This window comes from Sorghum bicolor, chromosome 3 (assembly GCF_000003195.3).
Source record: "Sorghum bicolor cultivar BTx623 chromosome 3, Sorghum_bicolor_NCBIv3, whole genome shotgun sequence".
Classification (NCBI taxonomy): domain Eukaryota; kingdom Viridiplantae; phylum Streptophyta; class Magnoliopsida; order Poales; family Poaceae; genus Sorghum; species Sorghum bicolor.
Window position 1 is genome coordinate 58,955,753 of NC_012872.2, and position 19,835 is coordinate 58,975,587.

Consider the following 19,835-nt stretch of genomic DNA (forward strand, 5'->3'; position numbering starts at 1 on the left):
CATGACGTTGGATTATGAGTATTCTTTTAATTTACTCGTCGCCGCGGCAGTCAGAACCAGCGGCCTCCATTTGAAGTAGGCGACGACCCGGTTCCGGACCTCCACGAGACGCATGGCTTTGCAAGTGGTAATATATTTCTTCGTTCTCATAATTGTGCATTTAGTGATAACACATTGACCGCATCATCCCTGCCCGTGCCTGGTCATGATCCATTGGATTCTGGGTTTCTGGCTTGGTCTGACCAATTTATTTGCTTGCCTGTCCCTCTCGTTTGCCAGTAGGGACTAGGGACAGTGGGTGACTCTAGAAGGGGCGTCACCGTGCACGACCAAGCGACGACGCCAACAGACCAAGCACGGTCAACCTGTATTGTATGCTTCCCAACCATCTCCCTCAACGACTGACCTAGTCGACTTTAATAGGAGTATCGAGGGGGAAAGTCGACTGGGAAGATATACTCTAAAATAGGAGTAATAAAGAAGGCTAAATAGACTTTTTAGAGTTATTTTTGGTGTGCCGTACCGAGCCTCCTAATTATTCCATCCATTCCAAATTGTAAGTCATTTCAAGAATCTTGGAGAATCAAACTTTTTTAAGTTTGACCAAATTTATATTATAAAATAATATTTATTATGGTACTAACTAAGTATCATTAGATTCTTTCTTAATTATATTTTCATAGTTTACTCACTATACGTTATAAATCTTAGTATTTTTCTCTATAATTTTGGTCAAACATGAAAATGCTTTGACTCTCCAAGATTCTTGGAATGACTTACAATTTGGGATGGAGGGAATAAATTGTATCTTAAAAATTCAGCCTTTTCTTAGGCAAGGCTTGGAAATATAGCCTAAACAAAGGCCCAGACTTGCTTGAGCTTTTTCCTTCCACGCTTTGCCACGAAATTGGACCTATCCGCTGCTTCAGTCCTTCCTGGCCTTTTGTCCATTTTCAAGTCGTCGAATGCTAGCGCTACTGCTCCATCCCGGTCTGGCGCCTCGTCGATTGCTAGCAAAAAGATAGACCATCTTTAAAACTAGATATCCTATTCAAACCAATCAAATTACCTTCCTGGGTGATTGTTAAGGTGGTTTCATCATCTCTTTTAGTTAAAAAATCGGTAAATACATAACAATTTTTTTGAACCATAAAAAAATGTTTGTAAGCCTCTAAAAATTCAAATAAAAATCCTAGATTAGGATAAAAACCCAAATAAAATCTCACAAAAATCTCTATAAGCTACCAAAAAATATAAGTAGGTCAATAAAATGAAAAAAAATACCTATAAAAAATTATAAAAGACTCAGAACATTATAATTGATGTATAAATATATTTTCGAATTTTCACAACAAAATATGAGATGTACTAGCAAAGATGTTGGATGCAACACAAATTTAATGTTGAATACATTAGCGAGAGGGGAGATCATTCTAGATATTTTTCCCATTTTCTATATTTTTGTGAATTTCTAGTTTTCTATAATTAAATCTAATTCTGGAAGATTTTAGAGATACTTCCATTAGTTATAAATATATTATTTAATTTTTTTTTCATTCCTCAATTTATCTTTATGATTTTTCTTGGTATTGTTAGAGCTTAGAGACATTTTCGAGATTAAAAAATAAAATAAAATGTTATCTGATATGGAGTACTTAAACTAAAAAAATATGATAGCACCTTGAAAACAAATTCTAACAGGGATTAGGAGATACTTTGAACAGTTTTAAGAGTTGAGTAAGTAAGATGTCTGGTTTTAGAATTCAATATGAAAAACTAGATCATAGAAATATTTTATTGAGGTAAAATGGACATTTTCCAATTGCTATACTATTAAAAACACGTGGGCCAAGGGACAAGAACGTCTTCCTTGCTCTTTTTTCTACTCGTGGGCCATGTCTTGTTTTGCTTGGGCCGCCTTATTCTTTTGTTGGCCCACAAATACGATTTTCCTTTACTTTTTTTCTTAGCGTGCCCTTGCGTTGCTACGGGATAACTAAATTTTTATACTAAAAACACACAGATCGCACGAGAAGATAACAATAATATAAAATTTAATATCAATATTGAAGTGACACTTAATCCAAATAGCAAAGTTCTTGAAATTATGCACGTTGTTTCTTTCTTGCTAATCCCAGTGGACAGTTCCAATCATTGATTAGTCTAATTAGTAAATTCACTGTTGCCTTTCTTTCTTTCGTTTAAAGAAAATTTCTTGCTTTTCTTTAAAGAAAAGGATAGCTAAAATTTAATATAGATTTTGTTAGGCATGTTTATGCATTTATGGCATTGCTCCAAGACATGATTATAATATCTTCCATTTTTTATAAGATTCATTTAGTGCAGGAGCAAATTAGCATGTGAAAAATAGAAAGAAAAAAAAAGCAAACCAAGCGTAGCTGCATGGTGATGAAAGAAATTTCTCACCTCACATCTACTGCAAGGAAGAGACAGCAGGGTGGTGCACAGTCGGGTTTGGAATTGCAAACTAGTATTTCTGAAGCAAAACTTTAGATAGCTAGATAAGTAACAGGATGCACGATACATGATGGAATGGTGAAGCATGGATCTCCTTAGGTGGAGTGGCAAGTACTATCCCTAGTTTTAATTGGAATGCAGCAAAGAAAACTGCAATTTAACTTCCAACATCAGTAGTGCACTAAAATCTTATTTCCACATGGTTATTGCTTAATGACACAGGGGCAAAAATTGGTACAGCTGCACATCCATGCATCTTTAAGTAAATCTTTGCTCATTTTAACTTAGTAATCATATGTTTTTTCTTTGTAGAAAATAGAAGGCCTTCAGAGCTACACAAAGCACCTGTTCTCTATGCTATTTATGTGACAGACCTATTTTAGAAATTTATTAGACTAATTTAACTGGACTACTAAAGCATATTGGGAACTTTTTTGCAAAATCATGCATTAAAAAATGGCAACAATTAAATGTTTTGCCTTTGGTTAATTAGTGAACTAAAATAAAGAATTAGAGAAATGAAACACTACAAAATCTAACATTTTTTATAGTCTCCTTTGCTCACACGTGACACAGCCAAAGAAAGAAAGAAGGCAAGAGTACGCTATCACTTCCTTTATTGCAATTGTAATATATTCTAGACACAAAGTGAATTGCGGACCATGGAAGGAGGAATGCCATGTTTCATGGCTCTAATGTGATCCTGCAATGTGGCAAATTGTCAACCAAATTAATAAAAAAACTGAGAAGTTCACATTGTTCCTCTCGGGGAAAATCAGCACATGATTGCATGAATGTCAATGGATGTTATGTTGATGATTACTCTAGAGACAACAGGGGTAGGGGGAAAAAATTCGATGGTTTCTAGCTGTCTGCAGGCAGGACAATTGAGGGGACCAGGAGCTCACCATTTGAATCTGTCAACAACAAAAACCTTTGAGTAGTGCTTCTTCCCACTGAACCTGGTTAAGTTCCCAATTGTACATGTAAACCGCGATGTCCATGGATCTTCTACAGGCTGGCTCTCCACTGTGCTCACCACCTTAATCCGTGCCACAACTACCAACAGACATGAAACACATCCATACTAAGAATCATATCATAAATTCAGAATAATACCGACACACACAAAGTTCTTCCTGCCGCACATTTTTTTAGCACCAACCACTTCGCCGAGATGCCCATCAGCTGCCTCAACCGTAGTAACCTAAAGAGGCATTTTTTTTGTTTCTTTTAGCACCAGCACAAACTGCAGCACAATGTCACACGACAGGGGGGAGGGGGGAGGAGTGCTCACATTGCTTATTCAGTCCAAATTTAGCCAAGAACTCTACCTGCAGATCAGGGGATGCTGGGGCCACCTGAGGTTCCAAATTTTCAGCATTAGTTGTATCACATGAAACTAACAGCTTACCTCTTCCTATAGAATTAATGCTTGTTGAAAGTGACGCCAACTGCGCCTGGTCGTAACTACATAATTGTATTAATCAGGTCCAGTTAATGCTCCCATCCTAATAGTAAAAAATCAACTTAACAATAGAACATTCAGAAATAACATTTGAGCACAAAAGCATATATTTGCAAGCAGAGAGGCAGCAGAAACACATCCAACAATTAAATGATGGGTAAAAACCAACCCTAAATTCCAAATCAGTGTAAAAATAATTAGAGGGCTAATAAGTATTGAGATGCTAGTAATGCAAGAAGTACTCACGGCTTTGCAATCTCTGTAATATCAAACCAGGATCAAGGCCTTTAACAATACAATCTCGAACTGCATAAAAGTGAGAAAGCATGAGTAAAATGACAACATAATAACAATTTTCATGTAATAAACATATAAACTATTAGACATTGAAACTTGAGAATGCTCTGACCACAAATGGTTGATCAGCAGCTATCGCCAAAAAATCGTCTCCTGCAAAATTTAATTCGAGTCAACATAATAAAATTGATATAATAAACCATGGACTTCTTCTTTTCAAATTGGTAGGTCACACAACATTACCGATTGTAGCAAGTTTGTGCTTCTTCTTTTCAAACTTCTCCGGTAGGAAAAAGGACGCCCATTTTAACCATAGCTTTAAGCACCTACAGGAATACAAGATTTCAACACTTTCCAGAACATCACAGGGTATAGGTTATCATCGGCTGCTGGCTTAGGGAAAGGAGAGGAAAGAACCTGTAGGTGGCGACGAGGAGTTGCCAAGATACAGCAGCTGCCCACTTTCTCCCTAGCCTCATCTTCCTTCTCAACCCATAACTTATGCTCTATCCCACAAAAATAGCAATGGCCAATTAAAATACAGATAATTCAAGCATTCATGGATGGATGCCTTGCCAAGCATTCGAAAGCCTTTCACTCAGCAGGGAATTTCATCAAACACCTTACATGCAGGAGGTCGTGGCAGGGACGCCCGGCTACATGGATCCGGAGTTCGTCAACAACGGGAGGCCGAGCGCGGAGGCCGACGTCTTCAGCTTCGGCGTCGTCCTTCTAGAGCTCGCCTGCGGCCGGCGGCCGACCGCCGCAAGACCAAACGCAACGGCGACTCCGGTGCTGCTTATTGACTGGGTCCGCGACATGGGAAAAAATACGTGGACATAAAGTATGCGGATCACGGAGGCAGGCGACTCGATGCGGATGCCGATCTCAACGGAGAAGACAGGCGAGGCGGTGCCGATGCGGATCACGGAGGCAGGCGACTCGATGCGGATGCCGATGCGGATGCCGATCTCAACGGAGAAGACAGGCGAGGCGGTGCCGATGCGGACGCCGCTGCGGTTCACGGCGGCAGGCGAGGCGGTGCCGCTGCGGTTCACGGAGCCAGGCGAGGCGGCGTCGATGCGGACGCCGATGCGGTTCACGGCAGCAGGCGAGGCGGCGCCGCTGCGGTTCACGGAGCCAGGCGAAGGGGATCAGGGGTATTTGGTGTCTGCTCGCGTTGGAAAGGGGAAGGGGATCTCACGGTGAAGATAGGTAAGTGGAGGGTATCACAGAGGAGGGCTGGAGGTTTCCATTTTATGCGGATGCCGATCTCAACGGAGAAGACAGGCGAGGCGGTGCCGATGCGGACGCCGCTGCGGTTCACGGCGGCAGGCGAGGCGGTGCCGCTGCGGTTCACGGAGCCAGGCGAGGCGGCGTCGATGCGGACGCCGATGCGGTTCACGGCGGCAGGCGAGGCGGCGCCGCTGCGGTTCACGGAGCCAGGCGAAGGGGATCAGGGGTATTTGGTGTCTGCTCGCGTTGGAAAGGGGAAGGGGATCTCACGGTGAAGATAGGTAAGTGGAGGGTATCACGGAGGAGGGCTGGAGGTTTCCATTTAGCAGGCGACGCGGACGCACGACGGGAATGGGCAGAAGGACGAAACGAAAGCCGCACGAAGGATTTGTCCTTGTTTTACTCTTTTTAGTTGTAGGAGAAAAAGCGTCGCTCCTCTTCTGGTCGTCAACACTACCCTTTTTGTGTTTCTGGTCGTCGATCCTCTTCCAAAAAAGCGTCGCACAGAGGGACTCGTTTAAAAAAAAGATGTCATTGCTCCCGACATAAGGCACCGAGGCGATGTGGGAGGGCGCCACCGCCACCCCTGCAGCGGTAGCTCCCAAGAGGTCTTGTTTAGTTGCGAAAAGATTTTTCGGATTTCGACACAGTATCATTTTCATTTTTGTTTAACAAATATTATCTAATTATGGACTAACTAAGCTCAAAAGATTCATCTCGTGTTTTACAGGCAAACTATGCAATTAGTTTTTATTTTCGTCTATATCTAATACTTCATGCATGTGCTCCAAGATTTGATGTGACGGGGAATCTTGAAAAGTTTTTGGTTTTTGGTGTAAACTAAACAAGGACAGAGTGTTGCCGCCCTAGCCCTTTAGGGGCATCCTTCAACCCTAGTGCCTAGATCGACTCCAACCCTACGCAGTCGTGGTGCAGGAGCCACTGCGCGAGTCGTCGAGCATGCCTGCCCAAGAGTGGTCCGCACGACAGCAGGCAGCCCTGATCGTGGCCAGGCCAGTGTGGCTGCCACCTACATTGAGGGTGGCTAGCGCGTCTCGAAGGAGGCGGCCTCCCCTTTAGACAACCTGGCAAGTCCACGAACTCCATTGAGCACCGACCAGCACCTCCCGGCACGGCTAGCCCCTCGGCAACACGGCTTGTGCGACTCCGGTTGGCCCCTCCCATAGCCCTGCTAGTGGAGGACAAACTAGTCTAGCCTGAGTAGGATGGCGTCGACTCCGACAATGACTGGCTACAAGAGCGAGTTTGGTTTTTTTACTCCTAGAAGTAGAAGTAGTTACAGGTTTACTAAGTCGTAAACCTTGATTTTTATTTTGAACAACAATATTGATCCTAATTCTAGTTTCAAGCTAAAAATTAAATTGTTGGACAAGTGAAGAAGTGTAGACAAGATATGAAATGTTTCAGCTTTAACATGGTTGTTGATTCAGATAAAATAAATTATAATGACTTTGTTGAGTTAGTGGTATAAAAGTACTCGCTTGGCTATTTGGAAATAGCTCATATTCAATATTATGATGAAGGTCTAAAACCGACCAAGAATTGATGGTTATTTTTTGCAAATGTGGCAACACCACCAAGTGTATGTGTGTTAACATTTTCATAAACACTTTTCAAAGGAGTTAGCCTCTTAACTTGCCACACCACTCGATCCTAACACGTATGCAAAGTTAGATCGCTGAAGTGACACTAGATGACCGATATGCAAACAAATTTGTCCTTCTTGATAGTACGGCTATCTATCCTAAATCCGGTCATAAACTTCTTTATATACCTATGACCGGTGAAATGAAATGCCCTAAGTTATACCTTTGCCTTGCGCACTCTATCCCAACTCCTCCGATGTTGGTGCAACACATGCACCAACCAATCAATCACCAAATGATATGATCTACTTCATATCATCACATGATTGTATTGGTTCATCAATCTTGACCTCACTTGCTCTTCACCGTTGCCTCGGTACATCGGCGTGAAGTCTTTTTTTTATTCTATCGGCGTGAAGTCTTGCTCAAGCTTCACCATCACATGCGGTTCCTCAATTTAAAACCTCCGACTTGTCCTTCACACTTGCAACCGGTCCAATTACCAGAACCAAACAAGTATCTTTCACGCGGACAACTTCAAGGTCAAAGAGGCGCTTGGTGACGCCCACTTCGTGGTTCACCTACGCCGATTCCAAATCAGCGAGGTGCCGGTTGATGACTGCAGAGGATTGGGCGAGCTTAGCGAAACCGCGATCAGCAATGGCATCGCCGACACTGTGATCACGGTCTAGTCGTCTAGATCAGCGAAGCGTCGCTCCCACTTGGCATCATGATCGTCGAAGCGTGGTTCATCAAGGAGAAACATCAAATTAGGATCCATAGCATCGAGCTTGTGTTGCCGCCGGGTGTAGTGGTCGTGGACAGCAACGGCAGCAGGGTCCAGGGTGAGAGACAGAGTGTGAAGAAAGGTGGGTTTTTTTGCCCTTAAGGGCATATGCCCTCACTCTCCCACTCATTGGATTCGCTTTGAGAAGTATACAAACACACATCTCAAAGCAGTTTCGCATTGAGATGTGTGTTTGCACACTTTTCAAAGCGAATCCAATGGGTGAAAGGGTGAGGGCATATGCCCCTTAAGGGCAAATTTAAAATTAACTTTACCGAAGAAAGGTGGGAAGATCAAGAAGTCTCATACCAGACTGTTAGCAGGAAACTTGGGGAAGAAGAAGATGGGGAGTAAGACAATCAAGAATTGACGAGGACAGGTTTAAGTTGTTTGGGGAATTCATTCATATTTTTCATAAGCATCAAGCTCACTCTCTCTCTTCCCTTCCTTAAGTACTACACTTTGCGCCAGTCTCCAATGTGTTGGGCCTGTGTTCACGAACGGGCCTGACGCAGGCTTGTTCCGTAGCCACCAGCCCACCACCCATGCTACTTCTTCTGCGTTGCTTAAAGGATCAGTGTTTTTATCCCCTTGACTCTACGGGCTCCTTTGGAAACAAAGAGGAGCGAAATCTAGGGATAAAAAAACCCTTTATTAAGAATTAGAATAATAATTAAAATGATATTCCATGGATTACCGACCTAGCAAAAAGTTCGGGATTCCGAAAGGATTGGAGTTTCCAAATTACGTCTACCAACGTGCGGGATGCTTGTCCTCGTCATCGCAGGATATATTAACCCTCCAATTCTATAAATTTGTATAGATTTTGACAGGTCCTAACCCTCCAATTCCAACCTATCAGACAAAACAAAGTTTCTATCTCTTGATCCTAAATTCCTAATAGTACGACTCTACTTGTATGCGGGGTGCTCGTCCTCGTCGTCGCAGGCTGTGAGAGCCTTGGCAACGTCGTCCATTGTCGGCCGGTTGCTCCTGTCCTCCACACACGATAAGGAGATCCGCACCATTTCCAGGGCCTGCCGTGGATTAAACTGCCCCTGCAACCTACCGTCCACCAAGGGCACGACATTGCCGGAAGCCACCACCTGCCTCAAGGCCTGAGCGATCTGCGCCATCTCCAGGCGCTCCCCGCCGGCCGTCGTCTGGTCACACACCCTGCACCCCATAACCATCTCCAGCAGCACGACGCCGTAGCTGTACACGTCCACCTTGGCGTTGATGGGAACGTTGAGCGCCCACTCCGGCGCCATGTACCCCGTCGTCCCTCTCATGTGAGAGAGCTGCATGCCGTCGCCGCCGGCGCCGTCGTTCCTCTTCGACAGCTTGGCCAGCCCGAAGTCGGCGATCTTGGCGTCGAACTCGCGCGTCAGCAGGATGTTCTCCGGCTTCACGTCGCAGTGGATGACCCACTCCAGGCACTCGTGGTGGAGGTAGGCGAGGCCCCTGGCCGTGCCCAGCGCGATCCTGTACCTCTCGCGCCACGGCAGCGGCGTCGTCCTGTCCGTGTCGAACAGGTGCCTGTCCAGCGACTGGTTCTCCACGTACTCGTACACCAGCAGCCTGTGCTTGCCCTGCGAGCAGAACCCCCAGATCCTGACGAGGTTGATGTGGTTGATCCGTCCGATCAGCGTCATTTCCGCCCAGAATTCCTCGTCTCCGCCCGCCACGTTCGTCAGCTTCTTCACGGCCACCACCTTCTTCCCTTTGTCCAGCACGCCGCGGTACACGACGCCGGAGCCGCCCCGCCCGAGCTCTTCCTTGAAATTCCCCGTCGCGTCCTTGAGCTCCCCGTACGTGAACCTCCTGAATTGGCCCGTCACCATCCTGTAGCCTGCCTCTAGCGAACTGGGTATGCTCTGCTTGCTGGAGAGAAACCACCAGCTTGTTGCAATGAAGATAATGTCAAGAACTCCAAGCACTCCGGCGAACGCAAACAGGTACGACCATCTGGCGTTGTTTCTGGATGTCTGGAACGTGTCCGGATTTCCTTGGACGATCTCGGGTCCGTCAGGATTGCAAGCAAGGCCTTCAGAGCTACGTGCTGACACTGACTGAGCCGAGGCATCGAAATCGATTGGTACTTTGAGGTAGATGTTCCCTTGGAAGTTTGGAGACGTGTAGCCGTTGTAGAGGAAGCCTTTTGGGTAGCAGAGGCCTCCGCCTTCGAACGGCCGGTACGAGAAGGCGGCGCAGGAGCACATCTCCAGGCACAGTTTCTTGCAATGCTCGAACGTAACAGTCTTGTTGTACCCCACGTCGTAGCCGTAGAAGTCGGTGTGCGGCACCACGACGAACTTCAACCTCTGCTCCTGCTCCGGCACCGCCGCTTGCTGGCTGCAGTTGGTGACGCCGAACATGGGTCTGCAACCTTGTCGCCAGTCGTGCCGGTCGACCATCTCGTGGCCGGGCACGCACGAGCATCTGAGGCTCGGCTGGTACACGCACATCGCGTTCCGGCCGCACAGCCCGTGCGCGGAGCACGCCTGCGCCATGGCAGCCCATGTCGCCGTCCAGGCCCCGGTCGACGGGTCCAGGCTGTAGATTCTCAGGTTGCCGTCCGGATCGATGGTCAGCCGTCTCTTGACTCCGGGGACGCCCAGGTCGGCGGCGACGACTCGCAGGTTGTCGCTGGACAGGAACACGCCGGTGTCGTCGAGGACGGCGATCCTGGAGCTGTTGTACGCCGTCCGGCCGTTGGGGAACACGCCGTAATCCGGGTTCGGCCAGTAGATGCTCGATATGTCGGACCCGTCGTAGCGGAGCCGCAGCACGTTGTCGTTGTCGAAGTAGAGGAAGAAGAACCTGGATACCAGCGTGGTGTTCTTGGTAAGCCGCTGCGACGGCACCAGCGTGTCCGTCGGCCAGTCGAAGCTTTGCCACAGGGTGCGGCCGCCGCCGCTCGACGGGTCCGAGACGACGAGGTTTCCGGAGTTGAGGAGGGAGACGGAGAGACCCGCGCCGCTGGTCTTGGTCTCCCACACCGTCGTCCCGTTGGCGCCGGAGAGGGCCAGGCCCCCGTCGTGGCGGAACGAGATCCTGGATCCCCTGCCGTTCACGGCCGCGTCGGGGTTCGCCGTCCAGACGGCGGTCTTGTTCGCCGCGGCGGTGTACCAGACGGAGAAGGAGAAGGCGTTGTCGCCGGCGTCCAGGAAGCCGCAGGAGAAGGTGGCGTCGGGGGACACCAGGAAGGGCCGCGCGTGGTCTTCCACGGACAGGGAGGAGCCGGGGCCCAGCGTGTGCTGCGCCGACGCCGACGCCGACGAGCGCAGCAGAAGAGAGAGCAGAGAAATCAGGATGGCTAGACGTGGGAGTTTTCGCAGCATTCTACACTGTTTTGCCGGCATGGAAACAAGCATGTAAGCTAGGTGAAGAGCCATTGATTTGGAAGTATTCTTTGCCCCTAACTTAACTCTATATATAATACTAATGTCGACGGACAGACGAGTGACGCGCGCGGGCATGTAGTTTAGTTAGAGATTTTAAAATTTAGGTGATGATGGGGGTGTCTAGCTCTTGGTCGTCCAGTCATACATTCTTGCGTATGGACGCATGGTCGCATGCGTACCGTTTGACACGTTGCGACGTCAGTATTGGTCTATTGGACTTCCATCAGATAGTCACATCGTTCGTAGCTGCATACGGAGTACACCGTAGTATGTGATTATTGTAGTAGATTCCCTTAATGCCAGGGAATTCGAGCGACTAGGGCCTTGTTTAGTTCGCAAAAATTTTCAAGATTACCCGTCACATCGAATCTTTGGTCGTATGCATGGAGCATTAAACAAAGATAAAAATAAAAACTAATTACACAATTTACCTGAAATTTGTGAGATGAATCTTTTGAGCCTAGTTACTCCGTGATTGGACAATGTTTGTCAAATAAAAACGAAAGTGCTACAGTAGCCAAAAAGCCAAAATTTTGCGAACTAAACAAGGCCTAGGTAGTAGTAGTATTTGTCCGTGAAGGACGAGTGATGCCCTTCTTTTGACAAAGGATTTGTTTAGATGCGCTTAAAAATTTAAAAGTTTATAAAAAATTTCATCAAATTAAATATTGCGGCACATTTATGAAATATTAAAGATAGATAAAAAATAACTAATTGCATGGTTTATTTATAAATCACAAAACGAATCTTTTAAATCTAGGCCTTGTTTAGTTGTGAAAAGATTTTGGATTTTGACACTGTAGCATTTTCGTTTGTATTTGACAATTATTGTCTAACTATAGACTAACTAGGCTCAAAAGATTCGTCTCGTAAATTACAGACAAATTGTACAGTTAGTTTTTATTTTAGTCTATATTTAGTGCTTCATGTACGTGCCACAAGATTTAATGTGATAGAGAATCTTGAAAAGTTTTTAAATTTCGAGATGAACTAAACAAGGCCCTAGTTAGTCCATGATTAGACAATGTTTGTCAAATACTCCCTTCGTCCACGAAAGAGCCAATTTCTAGAGTTGTCCTAAGTCAAACTTTTTAAACTTTGACCAAATTTCTAGAAAAAAATGCTAAAATTTATGGTATCAAATTAGTATCATTAGATTCATCATAGAATATATTTTCATATAATGTGTATTTTATATTATAGATGTTGTTATTTTTTTCTATAAAGTTAGTCAAACTTTAAAAAGTTTGACAGGCACGGATCCTAGGAATTGATTCTTTCGTGGACGGAGGAAGTACAAATGAAAGTGCTATAATATCAAAACTAAAAAGATTTTATATCTAAACAAGGTAGTCTCAAACTAATATTCAGGTAGTAACTAACTAAGCATGCAGATGTCGCACTTGCCTCAGCTAGATGCAAGAAACCAATCAGGCTGGTAATGTATCACTATCTGGTCGGTCTTAGCAAGCGTATGATACCCTTATTTTCAACACTCATGATATGCCTTGAGTAATTTTTTTTGCGAGACCAGTTATAGACACATATATTTATATATATAAGCCTACACTCACTCTTACAAACGCACGCACTTATACTCTATCCCTATAAACACTTTTGAAGAAACGAAGTTAGACCGGCTAATCTCGAGATTGACGAAATCACCTTACACCCTACCCCTACGAGCACCTTCGAAAAACCGAGTTAGACCTGGAAATATCGAGATTGATGAGTCACCACACACATCTTGGATCGTCAAATCTCGAGATTGACGAAGTCACCACAGATGTCTCGCTATCGACAACCACGTTAGCTACTATTGAAAGTATAGTGTCGTCAAATTCTAAAATAAATTCAAAAAAATATCATGTCAAATCGAAGATTTAAACTCAGATGAATAGGTTCATTACAAGAGACCCAATTAACTGATCTAAGATCAGTTTTGCATGCATGCCCTGAGTAATATATGGATCCCATTTCCGATTGCACACGACCTGACCAAAAGGCGAGCTAAGCTTGACTCGAATGGGAATAGACTCGTGTGAAACTTGAAAGAAACAAGCCCGAAATATTCGACTAGGCAGATTAGGCCGCCACCAAACCATGGATCACGCACACAGATGAGAATGGCACGTGCCTGGTCATAAAAGTACAGCAAGTACCTACTGCGAGTAGCCAGCGCTTATCAAATCTGCCACTTGTTCAGAGGCGAATGCGTGTACGGTATGGCATGCACACGGGATTCGACAACAGTTCCAGATTATTGAATCGATGTTAGGACACTCACAACCAAGAAAAGATAACTAAGAAAAAAAGATAGACGTGACATTCAATGCTACACGTTCGGGCATTAGCACCGGTCGGGAAGGACTGTTCCCCCGGTTTCTGAGCCGGTGCTGCCCTTCTAGAACTAAAGGTCCACCCTTTAGTCCCGGTTCGGGAAATTGAGGCTAAAGTCTCCCCTTTAACACCGGTTGATCCTGTCAGGACTGCCACGTTGCAGGACCCTTTACCAACCGGTGTTAAAGGGTTTCTTTTTTTTGTTCACTTCTTCGGTTCTGTTTATTGTTTTTATATAATAATAATAATAATAGGTTTTTCAATATATGTTTTTGCTGATACAATAATATATTTATATTACACGCATATTAAGCATATATAAATAAAAATTATATGCTTAGCTTTATAATTAAGCTTTGCCTATAATAAAATGAATAGGCCACATCAAAATTTAAATAGATATGTAAAAAGCTTTATATATATATAGTTTCATATGTACAAAATTCGTGACACATATATACATAGAGTTTTTTCTCCCAATGTCTACAAACGATACAAATGATCATCGTTGTTTGGAATAAGAGTTACGTTGCCGTTGAAGTGAAACTCGCCGTTTGGATTGATCACTTGCTCGCGAAGAAATCCAGCTATCGTCTCTTGGATAACTTTGATTCGGTCTTTTTGTATGACCTTTTCCCTCAACCATTCCGTCTTTAATTTGAAATAAATAAAAAAGGTATTAGTTAGCTAAGTTATTCAATATAATTTAGCAGATAATGAAAAGAGACATGTAACATACTCTGAGCGTCTCTGTGGGTGTTTGATTGACTTGTGCCATCATGAATTTGCACAAGTAATATGCACATAGATTGTTCCCCCTTCTTGTCTTAAACACCACTGTACGATATATATATATATATATATATATATATATATATATATATATATATTCACGACCACGACAATAAGAAGGCTACAAGTTAGCGAAAGTTTGCTAGCTAGTAAAACTTTTACTTGTGGATGAATTATGTTGAATGTATTCTTCAACCACCTGTGCAAAAGATTTCTTAATGTGTTCAATGTATTCTTCCTCCCAGTACCAACCTGTACATCCGCCGGTACCGTCCTACTGAAATTAAAAGAGAGAATCAAAAGCTTAATTAATATCATTTAAAAAAATAAACACATATATAAGCAAATGTCTAGAAATAACTCACATTACGATCCGGACACTTGTAGAATATACGACCCTTGTTTACTCCCTCTTTCGACACTTAATACTCCATCACAATCTTCTGCCCACACTTACCACAAGTAATGAGAGGGAGTTCCGGCAGGTATCGTTTTTGAACCCGTTGAGAGACCGAAGACCCGGTCACGGTTGCCATCTACTATTCATACTCAATTTTTAGACAATTATAAATTCCACATTTACTAGTAAACATGTATGATTAAAGAAGAACCTAATAATATCCTTTATTTGTCTAGTTACTTCAACAAATCTTCTAAATTATACAATGGACATTATGTAGTAATAAAAATAAATCAAGTGATATTAACAAACCAATTAATTTAAACTATCGTACTTTCTAATATCATAAAAAGATACTATAATTCATTCTTGCAAACTACATTAATATTAGGTCAACCATGAAATATGATATATATATATATATATGGATACTAATTCATGTGAATGATTCAAAATAACAAAGTGGATTTGAGCTAAAAATAATGGGAACATCACAAGCCAAAAACAACATGAAAAAGACAAGAAATACTAAAGTTAGTCACCTCCAAGCACGAAGAAACGATGACGGAGTCGAAGAAGATCAACGATGGGCGTCCGAGATGAAGAACAAATGAAGAACAAGGAAGAAGAAGCTCCAAGAACAATGGTGCTCTCGGTTTCAAATGGGCAGAGGAGAGGAGAAGGCGGGCCTATAAACCGGAGCTTTAGCACCGGTTCAGGGCATAAACCGATGCTAAAGGGTCACCCTTTAGCACCTGTTTGCGTGCCAAACCGGTGCTAAAGGCTTTGCCTCGGCCTGTGGCACTGGCCGGTGCTAAAGGGGACCCTTTAGAACCGGTTGGTAACACAAACTGGTGCTAAAGGGTCCCTGCCCCGACAGCATCTGTCAGTAGCCGTTGGGCAGGACCCTTTAGCACCGGTTCGGGTTATGAACCGGTGTTAAAGGGGCCTTTAACCCCGGGCCGCAAAAGGGCCGAGGTTTTTGGCCATTTTGGGCATCGACCAATGCCTCATTCTGTAGTAGTGATTATAATTAGAGGAGAGAAGACAAAAATACCTTTTTAGACAAGAAATCATGTCTACGCGAGAACAAGACATAAAGAGATGTGCCAAGAGATAAAACATGTGATTAGATAAAAAAAATTGTATAAAACTGTTCATTAGAAACCTAGTCCCTACATGTTGGGTCCAATCTATAACCACCTAAGGTACTCCAACGCAAAAACCATAAATAATTTCTATATTTTAGAAGCCTGTTTGCTTTAGCTTATTTATCGAATATGTCAATCATTTAATAATATTTTTCTCTCACAATAAATGAGCGAATAATACTTTTGGTCATGACTTTTCAAACGAACGAACAGGCTATAGGATACGGTGTCAAGAAATTAATCTCTACAATGTAACTTTTCAACATTAGTGTCTATCTAATCATTCATTCATCCTTCCTCAGGATCTTCTGATCCTGCTTTCTTCCTCCCCAACCTCCACCACACCTCGGGTAGACCAAGCTGGAGACACCGGTGTGGGAAAGTCGCGAACTCCGCAGACTACCACATGCGACATGGGGCGGCCACGACGATCTGGGCGCGCACTTGCAGATGAGTTTTTTCTCTTCTTATGAATTTTTTTTACTCTTGTGAAACTTTTATCATCTTTCTATTTATCAATACAATGTCATGTTAGCATATTTATAACTATGAAACTGTCTCATAAAACTCCACTAAAATTAGCCATATGAGACTTATTTCATCCCCCTAAATTTTTTATTGTCTCTCATCCGTTATACTATATCACACCAAAATATTTAATCCCTATAAAAGTTTTATAAAACCTATGAAACTGGTCTAAACATGACAACAAAGATGTGCCCGAGTCATGAGGACTGATTTTATTTGTCCTTTTCTGTAGAAGCAATGGCGTGGCTTGGTGTTTTTACTTGGCCCCATGGGAGTGGGAGATTTTTTTTTTAATGGAAATACATCCATTAGTTTAGGCTGAACTCATAACAGAAGCCATAAAACTACTAGAGCCTGTTTGGCTACTCTCACACCAATCTCAATCCATATATGTTGACACGACTTGAGATAGAATTTAAAATAAGCTTTTATCCTAATCAACTGTAACACATGTAGATTACGGTGGATACGAGCTATGCTAACAAATCTTGTTTGGATGAACTTGTAAGCCGGCAAGGTAGCGGTGTCTGTGATCAAGGCCAAGGCCCTAGCACGATGGTGGCATCTGTCAGGCTCCGACGAGTGAGACACGGACGTGCAACATCGTCCCGTAAACATGGGTAGGAAAAAATGAAGACAGAGAGAGAGAAAGAAAAAAGGGAAGAGAATACCCTGAAACAAAGCAATTCGCACCTCCTTGTCAAAAAAAAAAGCAATTCGCACCAGCATCTCCAACAACTCTTTATCCCAACTTGCTATCCTCTAAAATTGGTTAAAAGCATAAAAAAAAACTCCCTCCAACAACTCCTTATCCCAACTTGCTATTTATCCCAACTTGACATCCATCGGCCTCAACTGTGGAGAAATCCGCACGCGGCTGGAGCTTTGTATCGCGAATTTTGTCCCTCGCCGATCACCGTCCCGCTCGATCCCGCCTATTCCCGCACACGCGAAACCCAGAGAAATCTCGCGCTCAGTCTGGTGTGTACTTCTTCCCGCCCCGGTCCAGAGTGGTGTTCAGCGCCAAAGCAATCTCGCGCGCAAGCCAACCACCGCTGCCGCGAGTACCTGCTCGCGCTGGAGGAGGAGCGGCGCAAGATCCAGGTGTTCCAGCGCGAGCTGCCGGTTTCTGTTCGCGCCGTCGTTTTCTGTTCCTTTCGTGCGGTGCCGGCTCCTTTCGTGCGGCGCCGTTTTCTGGAGGAGGAGATGCCTGCCTCGCTGGTGCTGGCCGGCCAGAAGCAGCAGCAGTACCGGATGTATGTTGATGCCGGCCGGACGAATTGATCGCGTCGTGTGATGATGCCGGCCGGACGAAAGCTACGGCGGCGGCGGCTAGCACGCTAGAGAGATCGCGAGCACACGATAAAGATCGCGCAGGAAGTCAAGCGCAGGAAGAATAGCCACAGCCCAGTACCAGAAATTGAAAAAGATAGGCCCAGTTTTTAAATTATACCAAGTGAAAATACCAACTTATTGGAGACATATCTTTTTTTTTCAATTGACAAACAATTTAGCAACTTACTATAACCCAAGATATAGCAAGTGAATTTTATCAAGTTCTTGGAGATGCTCTAAGATGTCAAATTCACGCAGATTAAGCCTTTGTTGAAGCAACGCACACATATTAGGTGTCAAATATTGCAATTTCTCTATCTCTCTTGTCAAATATTGCAATTTCTCTATTTCTCTCGAGAGTGAAGACTGAAGTCAAGGTCTCTGGACTATTCATAGGATGCCCTGCAGCTGAGGGTGGAGAAAATGAGAAATGACAGCTAAACGTCTGCCAATGACTTCAAGCCAAGTCTCCAACGAATGACCGTCACCTTGAATAGTGATGATTTTAGCGCAAGACTTGCAAAGATCTTTATAGTGGCTAACTCTTTGCTATTAACATATGATCTACTTATTTTTCTCATAAAATTTATTGATTTTTATGTCAAAGCAGCCCACCTCTTTTATCTTTCCTCTTCTGTCTTCTCCACCTCACTATTCAGCCTTCTTGCAATCCACTATTATATTTGCTCTAGATTCTGCTTGAAGCCAAAGCCTTGTTTAGTCCAAAAAAATTTACAAACTAGACACTGTAGCACTTTCATTAGTATTTGACAAATATTGTCCAATTATGAAACTAGGCTCAAAAGATTCGTCTCGCAAATTACAGGTAAACTGTGCAATTAATTATTTATTTTATTTATATTTAATGCTCCTTGCATGTATCGCAAGATTCAATGTGACGAAAAGATTAAAAAAAATTATAATCTTTTTTGGAAACTAAACAAGGCCCAAGTTCAGCCAAAAGTCCAAACCAGATTGGACTCTATACTGAACGCTTCTTCATATGAAGAATTTGCAAAATAGGAATAATAACACTTTTGTTTATATTTAACAAATATTGTCCGATTATGGACTAACTAGACTCAAAAGATTCGGTCTTGAAAATTACAGGCAAACTGTATAATTAGTTATTTTTTAATCTATATTTAGTAGTATATACATGTGTCACAAGAATTGATGTGACGAAGAATTAAAAAAAATTTGCAATTTTGAAAATTAAACAAGACCAGGTCAAACAGAATTCCTCGTAGTCTGGAGCAGTCAAAACTCTGCAGCGTCTTTTGAAAAGGCAAACAGGCGCGTAGTTTCTGCACCGCCGCACCGGGCAGGCAAAAATCCGCGTAGTCTCTAGAAATGGTAGACGATACTCGAAAAAACCTCTAACAAAGATCCTGATAGTGTTTGTTGGAATAATGTGAATACATCTTTGTTGAGAGGACAAACAAAAGGCTAAACATTTCTGGGGATACAACTCCAAATGAACACATAATGTTTCCAAAAAAAAGTCACATTAATTGGTTTGATTGAGTAATTAACTATCCGGCCAATTGTAAACCATTTTTGGCATCAAATACAGGGAACGAATGAGAGACGGCAAAACTTGGACCAAATGGCGGAAGCCTTTCTCAGGGGACGTCCGTTCTCCACGCCAGCTTGTCTACACTCAACACTAGCTACTAGTTGGCTATTGGCTAGTACTGCAGGCAGTTCCGGGGATACTGTAACATTCTTTTTTTTACGTACACTCACAACATATGTATATTATCACAGGTGTCTAAAACATAGCACCATTAAATCATAAAATAAATCCAGAAAAATACAGCACTCATGCTAAATCGGTGACTTAAACCTAAGCGGACAAAGAAACTCAACCAGCTAATCTGTGATCAATTCGCTACCGCATTCCTTGACTGAACGTCCCAATGAAGGCGGCAACTAGTTGGTCAAATCATGCTCCTCAAACCTCAATTTACCGCTTGAGATGTGCGATTGTGCAAGCACAAACGATG

At 43.5% G+C, this 19,835-nt stretch overlaps 1 protein-coding gene across 1 annotated transcript; it reads right to left on the reverse strand.

The window, feature by feature from the left end:
- On the reverse strand, nt 8,618–11,286 carry LOC8061838 (putative receptor protein kinase ZmPK1). Its single transcript, XM_002458246.2, has one exon. It carries the CDS (start codon nt 11,269–11,271, stop codon nt 8,785–8,787), a length of 2,487 nt encoding a protein of 828 aa, XP_002458291.2. The 5' UTR covers nt 11,272–11,286; the 3' UTR covers nt 8,618–8,784.